The 14,102-nt window shown below is 39.9% G+C and overlaps 2 protein-coding genes across 2 annotated transcripts; one reads left to right on the top strand and one right to left on the bottom strand.

Moving 5' to 3' along the window:
* Window positions 1-5,718: 5,718 nt before the first annotated feature.
* LOC137136107 (histone H2A.V) lies at window positions 5,719-8,219 on the bottom strand. The gene is made up of 5 exons (XM_067521151.1): window positions 8,066-8,219; window positions 6,921-6,998; window positions 6,710-6,823; window positions 6,478-6,607; window positions 5,719-6,280 (listed from the first exon to the last, which is right to left on the bottom strand). The coding sequence occupies exons 1-5, from the start codon at window positions 8,165-8,167 to the stop codon at window positions 6,219-6,221; spliced, it is 486 nt and encodes a 161-aa protein (XP_067377252.1). The 5' UTR covers window positions 8,168-8,219; the 3' UTR covers window positions 5,719-6,218.
* A 223-nt stretch (window positions 8,220-8,442) lies between these two features.
* LOC137136106 (transcriptional regulator protein Pur-beta) lies at window positions 8,443-12,060 on the top strand. The gene has a single exon (XM_067521150.1). It carries the CDS (start codon window positions 8,752-8,754, stop codon window positions 9,679-9,681), a length of 930 nt encoding a protein of 309 aa, XP_067377251.1. The 5' UTR covers window positions 8,443-8,751; the 3' UTR covers window positions 9,682-12,060.
* Window positions 12,061-14,102: the final 2,042 nt, after the last annotated feature.

Here is a 14,102-nt window from a genome sequence, read left to right as displayed (position 1 = left end):
TACGTACGTTGATTAACAGGTTGACAATTTATCATGAGCCTGCATTTGTTGGTTCTTGTTCCAACAACAGATCCACAATTTCAAATCTGCGGTGAATCCACAAAGTGTTTTTTTTGTTTTTTTATTTTTAATAAATTTGAATCGATTTCAAAAAAACTTCTTTCACGTTGTCATTATGGGCTGTTTGTAGAATGTTTAAGGAAAATATTAATTTTTATTCATTTTTTTTATTCATTTTGGAATAACATAACAAAATGTGGAAAAGGTTTATCGTGTGAATGCTTTCTGCACGGACTGGATTTGTTCTCAGATAGTCTTAGATGTCAAACATCTGAACTATAGATGCCCTCTTCTTACACGAGCAAACCATTGAAATTGGGCCACTGATAAAAAGAGATAAGCGTCTATAAAATGTAGCATGATGTCACAGTATGTGAATACATTTATAACATGTTAATCTAATTAACATTAACATGAGCTAAGAGAACTTCACAGGCTTCAGTCGGCAGAATATTTTTTCTGACTTTACTTTCACCTGTTCCCAGATTCTAACGTTTAATTTTTACCAACACTCTAACGTCATCTTTCTGCATTTTTGTAGCATCTCACTGCGTCTGTCTCTCTCTCTCCTCTCACATGGTCTCCTCTTATTCTCCTTTTCTGTCCTTAGTCATTTAGCGCGTGGATCCCAGATGATAAAAATGTCGCTTTTCTAATCTGATTCTCAAATGGGTTGGAAAAACTGACACGACAGGACAACCAGATCCAGGACTATGCATTTGATCGGTTTTCTGTTAAGGCACGTACAATGAAAACGGGCCCAGGCTTTAATGGTGTTTTTATGTGGCAATAAAAGGGTTTCATGAAACCCCATAGATCTTTTCTTCAGTCATGCATTACCACTACACGATGAGCCTCCTAGTAATTGTCCCATCAGAATGACTATTTAGGTCTTTTGCCTGAAAAAGTAGACTTCATTTTGAAAACTGCTTGGGTTCATCTCTAACCACTTGGGGCAATGCAACAAGCAGTAAACATAAAAGCATTTTGCAGACATTAAACAAAAAATGTCACATAACTTCCTATAACAGACATACAATAAACTATAACCCTAAACTGTCGATGCCTAGCAGAAAACATGGTTATGGAATGTTACCTGTTGAAGCTGTCACAGTTTTGCACGGTGCATTCCAGGCATCTCCTGCTCTCTGCTGAAGAGAATGAGAGCTGAAGGCTGACCTGTGGATGAAACCATCCCATTTCCCTCAAGAGCAAACTGTAAAGACAGAGGAAGAGCAAGATGTAAGAATAAACAAATGGTTCTCCGTCTTTGAAGATGTGAGGCAGCTACATCTTTCATGTGTTCCCACAGAGCCTCTCATTCTGGACGTAACATACGATGCCACATTTAGTCAGAAATATTTACCGACTTTGCTGCAGCTTCGTAACCAACTTTGTCCGGACCCTGGGATAAAGTTGCCATGTCTTGGTAAAGTGGGAATCTGCAGGATCAGATGTTGTATTTTGGTCTCATATTTCATGCTAATCAGATATTTGCAGTTGAAACTGTCAGAAAGGTGATAATTCTACAATTTATTGAGGACAAAGTGGTTAGTGGGTCATTAATTTTAAACTATGGTGGCCAAAACTTTACAACCACCTCTTCCTATAATAGTGTTACCAGTATGACTCCACTACCCCCTATGACTTCAATGATCAAAAAGAGTCACAAGTTATAGTTTCAACCTAAAAACTGAGAAATTACAATCTTATAAAAGTAGAACTCATGGCAGAGGAACTGTTTTGGAATACATTAATATGCACAGGTGGTCATAATGTTATGCCTGTTTGATGTATTCTGTTATACAACCAATCTGGTCCATATTATGAGACCCAATGTTTGTTAAGACATCAAAAATATGGTTATGGTTTGGCATAGGCACAAAAACAAATGGGCTGGCTTTAGGAAAGGATCCTGGTTTGGGATTAATGGCAAAAAAAGATGGAAAAGGACTAAAAATAATGAGCAACAACCTAAAACTGTCCACCTGAGTCACAGACAAAATTAAAAAAAATAGACAAATTATAAAAAATATAAAACTTCCAAAAACAAAATTGTAAAATGAACACAACTCAAAGTGAACAAGCATAAAGGATGGATTTATAATACACCCATGACCATAACAAACTATATGATGAAGAACAAGCAGCCTTCTGACACAAGCGGACTCCAAAGGGGACAAAAGAGGCCAAAGGCCTGTCCTCCATAAACTATACAGCCAGAGGCCTCAACAATTCACTCGAGTTCTCTCATCACGAAACACTCGTGCGTCTGTGCAGCTCAACATGGCCTGTGTTCCCTGCTGCTACTCGGTGACATGTGGTCTAGACCCATCTCCTTAGTCTGCTGATACTTTCGCAGTCCATCATGTTTAATGTCCATCATGTCCTCCTTGTGTAGCCACAGTCTTCTTTCTCTCCGGTCACGCTATTGGTCAGTTTGGCACTCGGCTAGAACACAGGTGTTAGTAATCAGAATCAAGAAAGGGAAGTAAAGTTAGTGCAGGTCCTCAGTTAACAAAATAAAAGCGCGTTAAAATGACAATTAACAGAATCGACATTAAAACATTTTTTTTCACAAAAAACAATTTCAGTCCCATTAACCATCTGAGGGACTCAGTTGGACACTCATGGTGTCCAACGCAGAATTCTTAATGATTAACATGATCCTCTTACATGATCCTTTTTGTGAGCATATTGGATGACATGTGGACTCTGGTTCATTACCCCCTAATTGTAGCAACTTAAATAATCATTATCTTTCCATATGGCATCATCATCAGGTCAAAATGTTTCAAATGTTGTGATGTATGATCACAAGTGACTTGCACCACGTTAGTGTGCTCAGGTTAGCATTTACTGCAGCTCTAACTTCTTCAGTTAGAGCTACAGCCAGAGTATTGCTGTTGACTCGCGGTAATGTTTCTGAAACAAAAAGCTGCTGACGCAAATGTTAAAACCTTTTCTGAGAAAAGATCTACTGTAAAGCATGTGCACATGGACAAACGTAGAAAAGCAGGAGCAGATCTTGAAATCAGTGTGACTCAGATTGGAGGTTCTCTTATGTAAGAAAAAAAAAAAAAAAAGGCCGGCTGTCGTGTTGTTGCTGCTCTTGCAAAGGTCATTCCTGTTAGTGTCGCTGTTAGTGTCGGACTGAGCCACCACGCACCCAAAACACCATGTTTTCTCATTTGAAAATCATTATGACCGTGACTCAGACATCATTAAACAAAGCTTCACAACTGTTTGTGATTTTTTTTTATATATATAAATAACAGCTTTCTTTTCCTGACATTCTCAGAGCTGTTTGTTCTTCTGCAGCCTCATCACTCATTTCTTCCACATCATTTGCAGCTCATATAATGAGTAGAGTCGCTGACAGCAGAAAGAAATGCAAAAGAAATAATGAGAGGAATATGACGCTGATCTGCTGCTTGGGACAAGTTTTCTGTGCATGAACGTGGTTAATTAAACAGAAGAAAGAACTGCTACAGGAATGTTGTTAAAGATAAAAAAAGTGATCAAAAATATGATCAAAAGTGTTTGTCTTAAACTGTGAAGCTTGACAGTTGAATAAATACGCTCATTCGCTTTCATGCTGACGATTAAATCATGACTTTACACTAAATAGGAAATGCCACAGCCACGACCTGTTTCGATGCATTTACCTAAAATCTGGAATTGTACATTTATCATTATCAACAGCATCAAAGTCAATACTGTTTAAAATCGTTTTCTTAGTGGACTGTTTTTTTGTTTTTTTTTTACTTTAGGTGCGTTTTAGAGCAAGTTATTTACAGTAGTACTTCTACTTGAGTAAAGAAATTTTTCTTCTATTTGAATTGAAGTTGGAGAAGTAATTGCACTTTTACTTGAGTACTGAGTTTGAGTACTTTTACCAACTCTGCCAAATACCGACTGGCTCGTGAACGCTTGTTCTTGAGCTGCACCCATTGCTTCTGTCTGTAGTTTGGTGGCAAAGCTCAGTGCAGCTTTACATCACTCCATCATGCTAAGAAAATACAAGATGCTTTGTACACTTGAAAACAACAGCTGCCCACACAACAGCAGCACTAGCTCAGACTCACCGCAACAGTTTGTCACAGCCTGTGTCCAAATTCAGTTAACTGAGTGCGTATAGTTGTGCAACTCGCAGGAAGTGACAGGAATTATTATATTAGCATGCATCTTTATGCGTGTGTGCGTGTGTGCGTGTGTGCGTACGTGCATGTGTGCGTGTATGAACAACACCAAATCCAGCTTTCAACGTCATATCTTATTATTTTCATCCGGCCTATTGCCTACACCTCATCAAAATAGAATTTTTTTTCGTCTCTTCACTGGATAATTCATGTTTTGCAGTGACAAGGCTCCAGCTTTATTACTAATTCTAATTGTCATCCCATTATAAGGGAATGCATAAAAATATAATTATACAGAACACAATTTTTATGAGATCAAAGTGTGGGAAACATGTTATTATAGCTCCAATGCGGAAGTGGAATATTTTAAACAAGTGACCTGATTACATTCAATTTATTTGAGACTTTTGTGTTTCACAACCATAAACATATATGCTATCCAAGACATATAATTTATTCATGATAGGGCTTGCCTCATTAAACTTTTATTCAGTAGTCATATATTCCATGCTTGCTACTAGAGAAAGAGGGGGAAACCGTTGTTTTATACTGTGGATCTAGTTGGCTATAGTAAGAAAATGTCTTTCTATGTTCTGTTGTTAAGGGAACAAAGTGTCATTGTGCATGTGAGTAGCTCCACCTGCTGACAGGACGTCGCATCACAGTTCATGGTTTCAGTTGGAAATGCAGTAATTGTCCTACAGTTCGGTCTGTGGTAGGTAATGACAAAACCACAAACCCCGTGAGACAATTTAAATTATGCGTTGACTTGTCCGATTAAATCTCTGTCAGGATTAAATTTTAATCTCACGTGAAAAAAAAAAAGCCATCTGTGAAAAGTGATACGGCTCATTTATCTACTAAAAAAAATGCACCCACCTACTACTCACATTTTTTTCTAAAACTTAAGGGCTTATTTAGGTAGTCATGACACGTCATACACAAACATTTGCAAAACTTCAAGATACACAAATAATTTCAAGTAGTGGTTTCAGACCAAGCCAAGCATACCATGCAAAAGGTATTTATTCGTAGATAAAATATGCAGTTATTTCCCTGAACACACAGCTCGGTAAATAAGCCTATAGCCTTCCTGCTTGAAAACGTAATTCACTTAATTGAACAAATTCAGTTTGTGCACGTTAAAGCGCTGCAGCAAAGTATTATAAACACTGATGTGGTTCTTATTTGCCAGATGATAAATATTTAATCCACTCCATCCATACATCAAGGTACCAACTATATCTATTAGTGTTAAGTAGTTGATATATAGGACATTTCTTGTACAGTGATGCAAAAACTGCAAGATCACTGTTGCCTAATCCCAGCAGTCGAGGGCCACACCAGTGATTATTTGAATGCCAAACATTAAATGTGGTATTTGATTCTTTATACATCTTATTTTCAGTTTTATATTATCCATTTAGATTACATTGTATAGATCCGTATTCAATTTGACGTCATTCGTAATGTTTTTTGTAAAAAATCCAAATTAATTCAACCATGATTCAAAAACCATGATGTAAAAAAATTCAATTTTTAATACATCACTATCCTTGTGCAGTTAAAAAGATTACAGTAAGTCAAAAGGAAATAAGCACCATGCCACATTTAGCTGTTAATTTGCTTTCCAAAAAAAAACCTCTTTAAAAACTTGTATCATAGTAAATATTGTAACTTCAAGAAAATAACCACAAAGCAAGTTTTCATATAAAAAATGGTTTAACAATTTCTTTTTTCAGTATAAAACATTACAGAGCCCAGGGCCAATCAAACAAATTCACCTCCGGCATCTGAAATAATCATGAAATCCCCAGTCAGACGTTCTACAACAACATACAAAGGGGTTTTAACGTTAAGGAGTTTTCTGTACTTTTTCTAGTTATGGGAAAATATAACAACACAAAGCCTAACAATCACTCTTCGTTTTCTATAATATTAATATTAAAAAAGAACAAATGTGAACTCCTGGTCCGATCAAATTTCAAGCCCCAAAATTTCTGGTCATCGTGGCATCTACGCGGTCTTCTGCTGGCCCTTCTTCCCAATGAGGGATTTGTGGATGTGGGGAATGACACCTGAAGACAAACAAGAGAGAAAGGAAAAAAAAACAGCAAAAACAAAATAATTAGATGAAACATTTCAAGGGGTAGTTGTGATCTGCAAAAAAATGTGTAGCATAGAACAAGCAGAGAACACAGCATTGGCAAATATAAAGAGTTCTAGAAGATGACAAAAATAAACAATACATATGTCTGTGAAAGTGTCAGCTCACCTCCTCCAGCAATTGTTGCTTTGATAAGCGAGTCCAACTCCTCGTCACCACGGATGGCCAGCTGCAAGTGACGTGGAGTGATACGCTTCACTTTCAAGTCTTTGGAGGCGTTGCCTGCCAACTCCAGTACCTAAGGACAAAAATTATAGGGATGAGATCAATGCAAACACTAACATCCTACAAGGAAGAAATTGGAGCAGTGCATGATGTTCACAATTAGGGGAATACTTACTTCAGCAGTGAGGTACTCAAGGATAGCGGCACTGTAAACAGCTGCCGTGGCTCCTACACGACCGTGGCTGGTTGTGCGAGTCTTCAAGTGTCTGTGGATACGACCCACTGGGAACTGACAGAAAACAGACACGAGGCTTTGGCTTAGGTGAAGTGAAGGGGCAAACATGCACCAAAGTCACAAACTGCCACTGTAGGATCAAAAGCTATACCTGCAACCCAGCCCTCTGGGAACGGGACACTGCTTTTGCCTTGGCTTTGCCACTGTCTTTTCCTGCCTTGCCACCAGCCTGTATGGGGTAATTCCAAGACAATTTACAACAAGGAACATTTAAGAGCATGGATCATAAGAAGTAGCAGAAATGTGTGGGACAATGGCATCTGGATTCCCGACAAAAAGTAATAAACACATCAACGTGGGCAGGAGGTTTGCAAAAGCAAACATTTGAGCATAAAGTGGGTGAGATCACACTTGGGTGAGAATTGAACAATTGAGAAAGGCATCGCAACATGCATTTGATTAGCGGTTCAAACTGTAACTGTTACTGGTGCCCGGCTCGACTGTTATCGCTTTCCCGCCAATCAAAACTCAAGTAAAGCGAATCAAAGGCGCAAACGCCAACGATAACGCGGCCACACGCAAAAAGCACAGGACTAAAACAGTGAACTTCAGAAATGCCAATAAGGATCCTTTCGGACCCAAACACGAGAAGCTGTCAAATGCGTGCTGCAGCCGCCAATCCCGCGACAAACAGACGCGCCGTTTTAAGACCGTCAGTGCTTGGTTACGTTTTCATTCATGTTTTCAAAAAATAAGAATAAAAAGTTTGCTCTACAGAGTCACATAACCTAAACACATAGAAACAGCACGGCCGATTTTACTCCTTATTCACAGACTCAAACGTACTTGTGGCAAACTGCCACCAGTAACGTTATCCAGCCGTTAGTAGCCAATGAAATAGCTAACATTAAACTTAGCTTGCTAATTGTTGCTAATCCACAGTTCAAAGGCTACACCGAGTCACAAGCCACTTGTCTATGAATCAAAGTTTACGTTATACTTCTAATGAAGGAACTCACGTGTGAGCATAAGAGAAACTATCCACAAACGCGCACCGCAGCTAATCGTTTACGCGTAACAAGGAACCCTCGAAACTCTGTCTTCTAAAGCTAATGTTGATGCTAACGTGTTAGCTGACAGTTAGCCCTGTAGCAAGCTTTTAAAACCACATACCTTCTGGTCGATTTTCCTCAGTACAAATTCAAAAAAAGTACTTTCTACAGTTGCACATTAATTACATTACAAGTACACCGACAGCACCGACTTTCCATTTAGCAGTAGCTGAAACGTACATACCATTTTCCGTCTCGTTATTCGACTGCACAAGTGAGCGGATAGCAAACACTTTCGGCTCCCGAAAGCAAAGAAACAATAAACCCTTTCGCAAATCTTTTGCATGCGACCCCTCGTGGGAGCCTGCACAACCAATCAGAGTGCGTGTTGTTACTTCGAATCTCCACTGCGACCAATCGCCCAACGGCTTGCAGAACATCCACCCATCCCCCACTCGTCGTGCCTGCCTTTGCGCACGAAACCAACAAGTAGGCGGGAGTGTCCTTCCAGGGGCATTCATCCCAAAAATGTACAAAATCCAATAGTCAAGAAGCCGCACTTTGAATCAGCTCTTGCATTTCAAATTGCTCAAATGAAAATAGTTGAGTACTGCGTGTGTTAGGACACTGTTTAGGGACACATTCCCTTGTGCAGATACAAGTATGAGTTTAATATCGACATTGAAGCGCTGCTGTGAACTGTAAATACAACACATACTCGAATGTCATACAGTAGGCGGTTACGTTTTATTGACAGACCGGAGAACTGGCAAATGATAACGCAAGCTCTTTAATTGATGTTGTGATTGGCAGCCGTAGTTACCAATCGGAGCTCGAACTCCAGCGTCCGGTTTCCTCCGCGAGCTCGGCAAGCAAGGGGGTGGGGCGGGGGTCAAAGATACGCAGAGAAACGGGCTGCTGGTGGCGAAGATGGCGGATGGGGATAGTGGCAGTGAGCGCGGAGGCAGCAGCAGCGGCGGCGGTGGCGGCGTAGGGGGAGGAGGTGGCGGGTTTCAGCATTACCAGCGGGAATCGGAGACCCAGGAGCTGGCGTCGAAGCGGCTGGACATTCAGAACAAACGCTTCTACCTGGATGTGAAGCAGAATGCCAAAGGCCGGTTCATCAAAATCGCCGAGGTCGGCGCCGGGGGCTCGAAAAGTCGTCTGACTCTCTCTATGTCAGTTGCGGCAGAGTTCCGCGACTACCTGGGGGATTTCATAGAGCACTACGCCCAGCTTGGGCCTAGCACCCCGGAGCAGATCGCGCAGTCATCCGGCGGGGATGACACCGGGCCTAGACGGGCCTTGAAGAGTGAGTTCCTAGTGCGCGAGAACCGAAAATACTACCTCGACCTGAAGGAGAACCAGAGGGGTCGGTTTCTCCGGATTCGGCAAACGGTCAACCGAGGCCCCGGTTTCGGAGTCGGAGTAGGCGGCCTCCCCGGGGCTGGTCTGCAGGCCGGACAGACCATCGCACTCCCGGCCCAGGGCTTAATAGAGTTCCGCGACGCCTTGGCCAAGTTGATAGACGACTACGGTGTTGATGAGGAGGAGCTGGCCGGTGGCGGTGGGGCCGGGGGCTATAGCGAGCTCCCGGAAGGCACCTCGATCATGGTGGACTCCAAGCGGTTCTTCTTTGACGTGGGATCCAACAAGTACGGAGTTTTCTTACGGGTGAGCGAAGTGAAGCCCAGTTACAGAAACTCTATTACAATCCCCTTCAAGGCGTGGAGCAAGTTCGGGGGAGCGTTCAGCCGCTACGCCGAGGAGATGAAAGAGATCCAGGAGCGGCACCGGGATAAGATGTACGAGAGGAGAGCCGGAGAGGAGTCTGAGGGAGACGACGTGGACGACGATTGATGGAGAGAGGTGGCTGCTTGTGATGAAGCTGATAACATGATGCAAAGCCTGGAGACAAACAGAGAAACAGAGAGAGAGGAACGACTAGCTATTCTGTGCATGAACTTTAAAATGCTAAAACAAAGGAGTAAAATTTAAAAAAAAAAAAAAAGTATATTTGACTGAGAAATTACTGTCTATATAAGAGAATCATGTTCTAAAGTTTAGGTGGCTGTTATAGATTAATGAGTGGAGGCTGCAGACGTCAGCTCCTGTATCTGAATCCCCCATTGGTTAAGAAAATATATAAATATATATGTCTTTTTAGTTGATATATATGTATCTATCTATATATATAGATATATAGATATATCTATATATATATTGAATGTCTGTTTATTAACTCCACACATGTAGCCCAGCAAATTAAGTTTGACAGTGCTCAAGATACAGCAGTAGGTTACCAGTCCCACTTCCTGGTTGATACCCAATGGTAAGAGCCCACCTCGAGCTGACCTTTTAGTCTGTGTTATGACAATAAGGAAATGTGAAACGTGTGACATACTCAAGCCAGCAGGTGCAGAGTGGGAGTGAGACGGAGCCCCCCTGTGTTACTCACCGTGGCTGTGAGTGTTATGTCTAAACTGACCTGTAACGAAACGACTTGCCCAGACAGACCCACAACACTCAGAGCCACCTCGTTCTCAGCTATAGGGGGCATCGTCGGCATCGCAGGACATCTGCTCGGCCCAGCAAGTTCCCATGTGGTGATCTGTTACAAGCACATGGCTCATTTGGGTTCTCTGGACAATCCAAATGAATCCAAAATGACTTCCTCCTACCCCTTCTGCTCCATCTCCTCTCTCTCTCTCTCTCCCTCCTGGGCATTCCTCAGGTGCTGACCTCCTGCTCTGTTAGCTGAAGTGTTAGGGAGGCCTGCTCACATGTGGCTTGTTGTGTCTCAGGGCTGGCAAGCCCCATCTGTAATTTGGGGCGGGGGTCGTATCAGCATTACCTCTGCCTCTGCATTACCCCCCAGAGGGTTCTGGTTGCAGACCTGGTCCTCCAGTTGCTGCAGTTGAGACATCTGTGGTAACTGATGATGTCTCACGTGATGCCGGACCACATTTGACTGCTGTAACCTTTTTGTCAAAGGGGATGCTGTGAGCTCAGGCCTCTAGCACTTGTCACAGTTTTTTTTTTGAGTTAAGGCTTAATATTGGTGGGCTTGAGCTATGGTCTCAAGGGAATTGACCTTGCTGACTTATTTAGGGTGCACCATTTGGATCCTTTAATCTTGAACTCAGACCACAAATGACTGAAGCAATATTCAGTCGGATTGTAAGAAAAATTAGGTGCTTTTGGAAAAGAAACCCACAATGGGGAAAAAGAAACTATATACACACAGACTCGAAGAGATTTACTTACTTCAAAAAAAAAAATCAACTATAGATAGAATTATTTTTCAAAAGAGATATATTGAAATATGTCTTAGAAATGTGAGACATTTATTAGATAATGCTGCCTGAAGTGGCTTATTTAAAACACTAAACTTGGATGCAACTGTCCAGGGTGATATTTCATACCTGCTTTTTTTCCTAACATTTCTTATTTTCCTTAGAGGAAATTAAGAAATTAAGTACAACAAACTGATAACACAGTATGTTATAGCAATTTCTAGAGACAACTTCATTGAAGTAGTTTGTCAGCAAACACTCAGCACTTCAGTTCACTTTACAGAGCATCGAGTTGTCCCCCTTGTTTCAGTCATGTTTTTACCATGTTTTGTCACAGATTGGCTTCCCATCAGTTGCCATACAATGCTAACATAAACACCTGCAATCATCAACGTTATGTCTTTAATGCTCCATTTTACATTTTTCTTTTCTTTTTTTTTTTTTTTTTTTGCATGTCTGCTCTTACGCGGAGCTGCCTCGTGTTTTATTCTTTGCATACTCTGATTGCTGTATGATGGTATTTATCCATTTTTGAGAGCAGTTGCAAGTTTTGTTTAGTTATTGCAATGGAAAAAAAATAATAATTCTCAGCCTAATTAAAAAAAGCCACAAAGTACTCGTGCTTTGGGGAATGTCACTTCATTGTCCAACTTCCTTTGGTGTGTAAACATCTCGTTGAATTTTCTTTTACCCGCTGCAACACAGCAGAAAAATGCCATATGAAAAAAAAATAAACACCTGGGAGCAATAGTTTTTTTTTCTTTTCTATTGATATAAATATACTATATATATATTTAATATTACACATGAGATTGAACTACATCCTTCTTCCTGTACTGTGTTACGTGAAATGGCAGCTGTTTCAGTCATGTGTGTTCTGCTGTAATATTCTACCAAGTTCCTTTCAACGAGAAATTAAAAAAAAAAAGGTTTTTGCTCAGGAGAGGTGTGGTCTTTTTATACTCCTGCTTATAGGTAGAATCAATTTTATATTAAGTGGATCAGTTCTGGAAATTTGTTACACTTATTCCTATGTTTTACCTCATCGGTGCATGCAGTCATTGTCATCTTTTATACTTTTGAAGTAACCCAAATTATTCTTTTGTCCAAAAATGACCATTACAAATCCAAGTCCAAATATTGTTTGAATTGTCTGACAATTAGTTCAGAAACTAAAGATATTCAGATCCCTTTTATTTTAAGCTCAGAAACCAGCAAATATTTACATTTTGAGAGTTGGGGACTAGTGAATTTTTGGCATTTTGAAAAAAGATTTTACCAATTAATCAAGCATGACATTTGTGAGCAGTTCTGTCAAGTCTTAGTCTGACAAGATAACAGGATCCCCCAAGAGGGACATTTGCACATTACAGATATGACATCTCAGCGCTGCTGTAATGTGCTGATTTCCCCACTGAGCATAAATCAACTGCTCCTGTATCTTACCTAACAGTCATGATTTGTCTGATGATGCACACCTTTATTTCTTTTACTTTGCAAATGCCTCCAGAATCTACTGACCAAATAAGTTTCATCTCCTTAATACTGTACCTGTTAAATGTTCTAAAAATATAATTCACGTTTCCCTGCAAGTAAGCGTGATGGAAAAATGATGTTTAAGTAAAAAGTACCAGTACAACGATGGAAAAATCACCACAAAAAATCAAAAAGTGAAGAAAAGAAATCAAAGTAGTGTAAGTGAAGTTTTAGCAATAAAAGTGTTTATACATAAGCAATATATTTTTACTATATAAGCTGCTTGATTGTCAGACATAGTAAAAGTACACAAACTGAGTAGTAGAGTAAAAGATAATCCACTACTCTTTACTCATGGTCAAGTAACAGTACTACATTAAGAAGATCAATAATGTGATGCTGTTAATAACACAAATGTGCAAATCTAGTCCAGATTTTTTTAGCAAAATTTAAAAAGAGAAAAATATTGAAAGAACATGTGTAGTATTAGTATAAATATAGCAACAAAGATCCATTTTATATGCGGTGTGAAACAAAAGCAGGAGCTGGTAAAGGTGGAGCTGATGTTTAAATGGTTTACACCATTATTACTGTTTTATCAAGAATCTTGATATTATTTCCTAATTAACTGTATTGGATTCGATAAAAAAAGATGCATCAAATGTAAAAAGTCAAATGATTTTATGTCCAGATATGTGGTTAGTTCAAAGGTTCCTTACTTAGAGGTCGGGGGTCGGGGTCTGAATAGGTATTAAATTATTTAAAGAAGTCAGTTTTAATTTTTCAGCATTTTACTCTCTAGGCTTTGCTCTTGTTGTAAGATCTCACATAATGAAACATCTGAGAAGTGTAGGGAATAAAGCAGCAGTAAAGACAGCTGTTACCAAGTGGTTATTGAAAAAACAGCATAAACTCTCATGGAAATACTAAAGGCAGCACGCACTGTATAATCCCGTATTTGAGTATATGTACTTTTTAAATTTCCACTATTGTCTTATTATCCTTTTCTGAATCTTTGAACAACATGAGTTCAAAGGTTCAAGAGTTCTGCATCTTTTTGTGAGATACTGATGTCACAATTTCCAAATACAGTTTACACAACCGCAAGGTTTTCACTGAGCCTGAAAGGGGAAATAAAGGAGACAGATTACCACAGCATCAATCAACACCACGTCAACTAAGTAAGCTTTGTGTAATGTGACACGTCCTTACAGCGTATGATTTCAGAGCTTGAACGCTAAAGTCACTCACGGTCACTGGTAAACGTTCTGCTGATACATCAGTACTTCGTGACTGCTAGTTTTTTTGTTCCGACAAATAAAGGTGTCCAGGAGGTTAAATATTATTAATGGGCTATCTGAGAGATATTGTTGGGTCGGATGTGGGGTTGGATGATCAGAAGACTGTAGCAAAAGAAGTAGTGAAGTCAATAACTTAATGCAAACTTCCTCCAACATGATTAAAGAAACATGTTCAGAAGCTTTATTGGATAAAAAACACAATAACTTA

Source organism: Channa argus, chromosome 11, assembly GCF_033026475.1.
Source record: "Channa argus isolate prfri chromosome 11, Channa argus male v1.0, whole genome shotgun sequence".
Taxonomy (NCBI): Eukaryota; Metazoa; Chordata; class Actinopteri; order Anabantiformes; family Channidae; genus Channa; species Channa argus.
The sequence above is the reverse complement of the archived record's forward strand: the minus strand, read 5'-3'. Positions and strand labels throughout refer to the sequence as shown.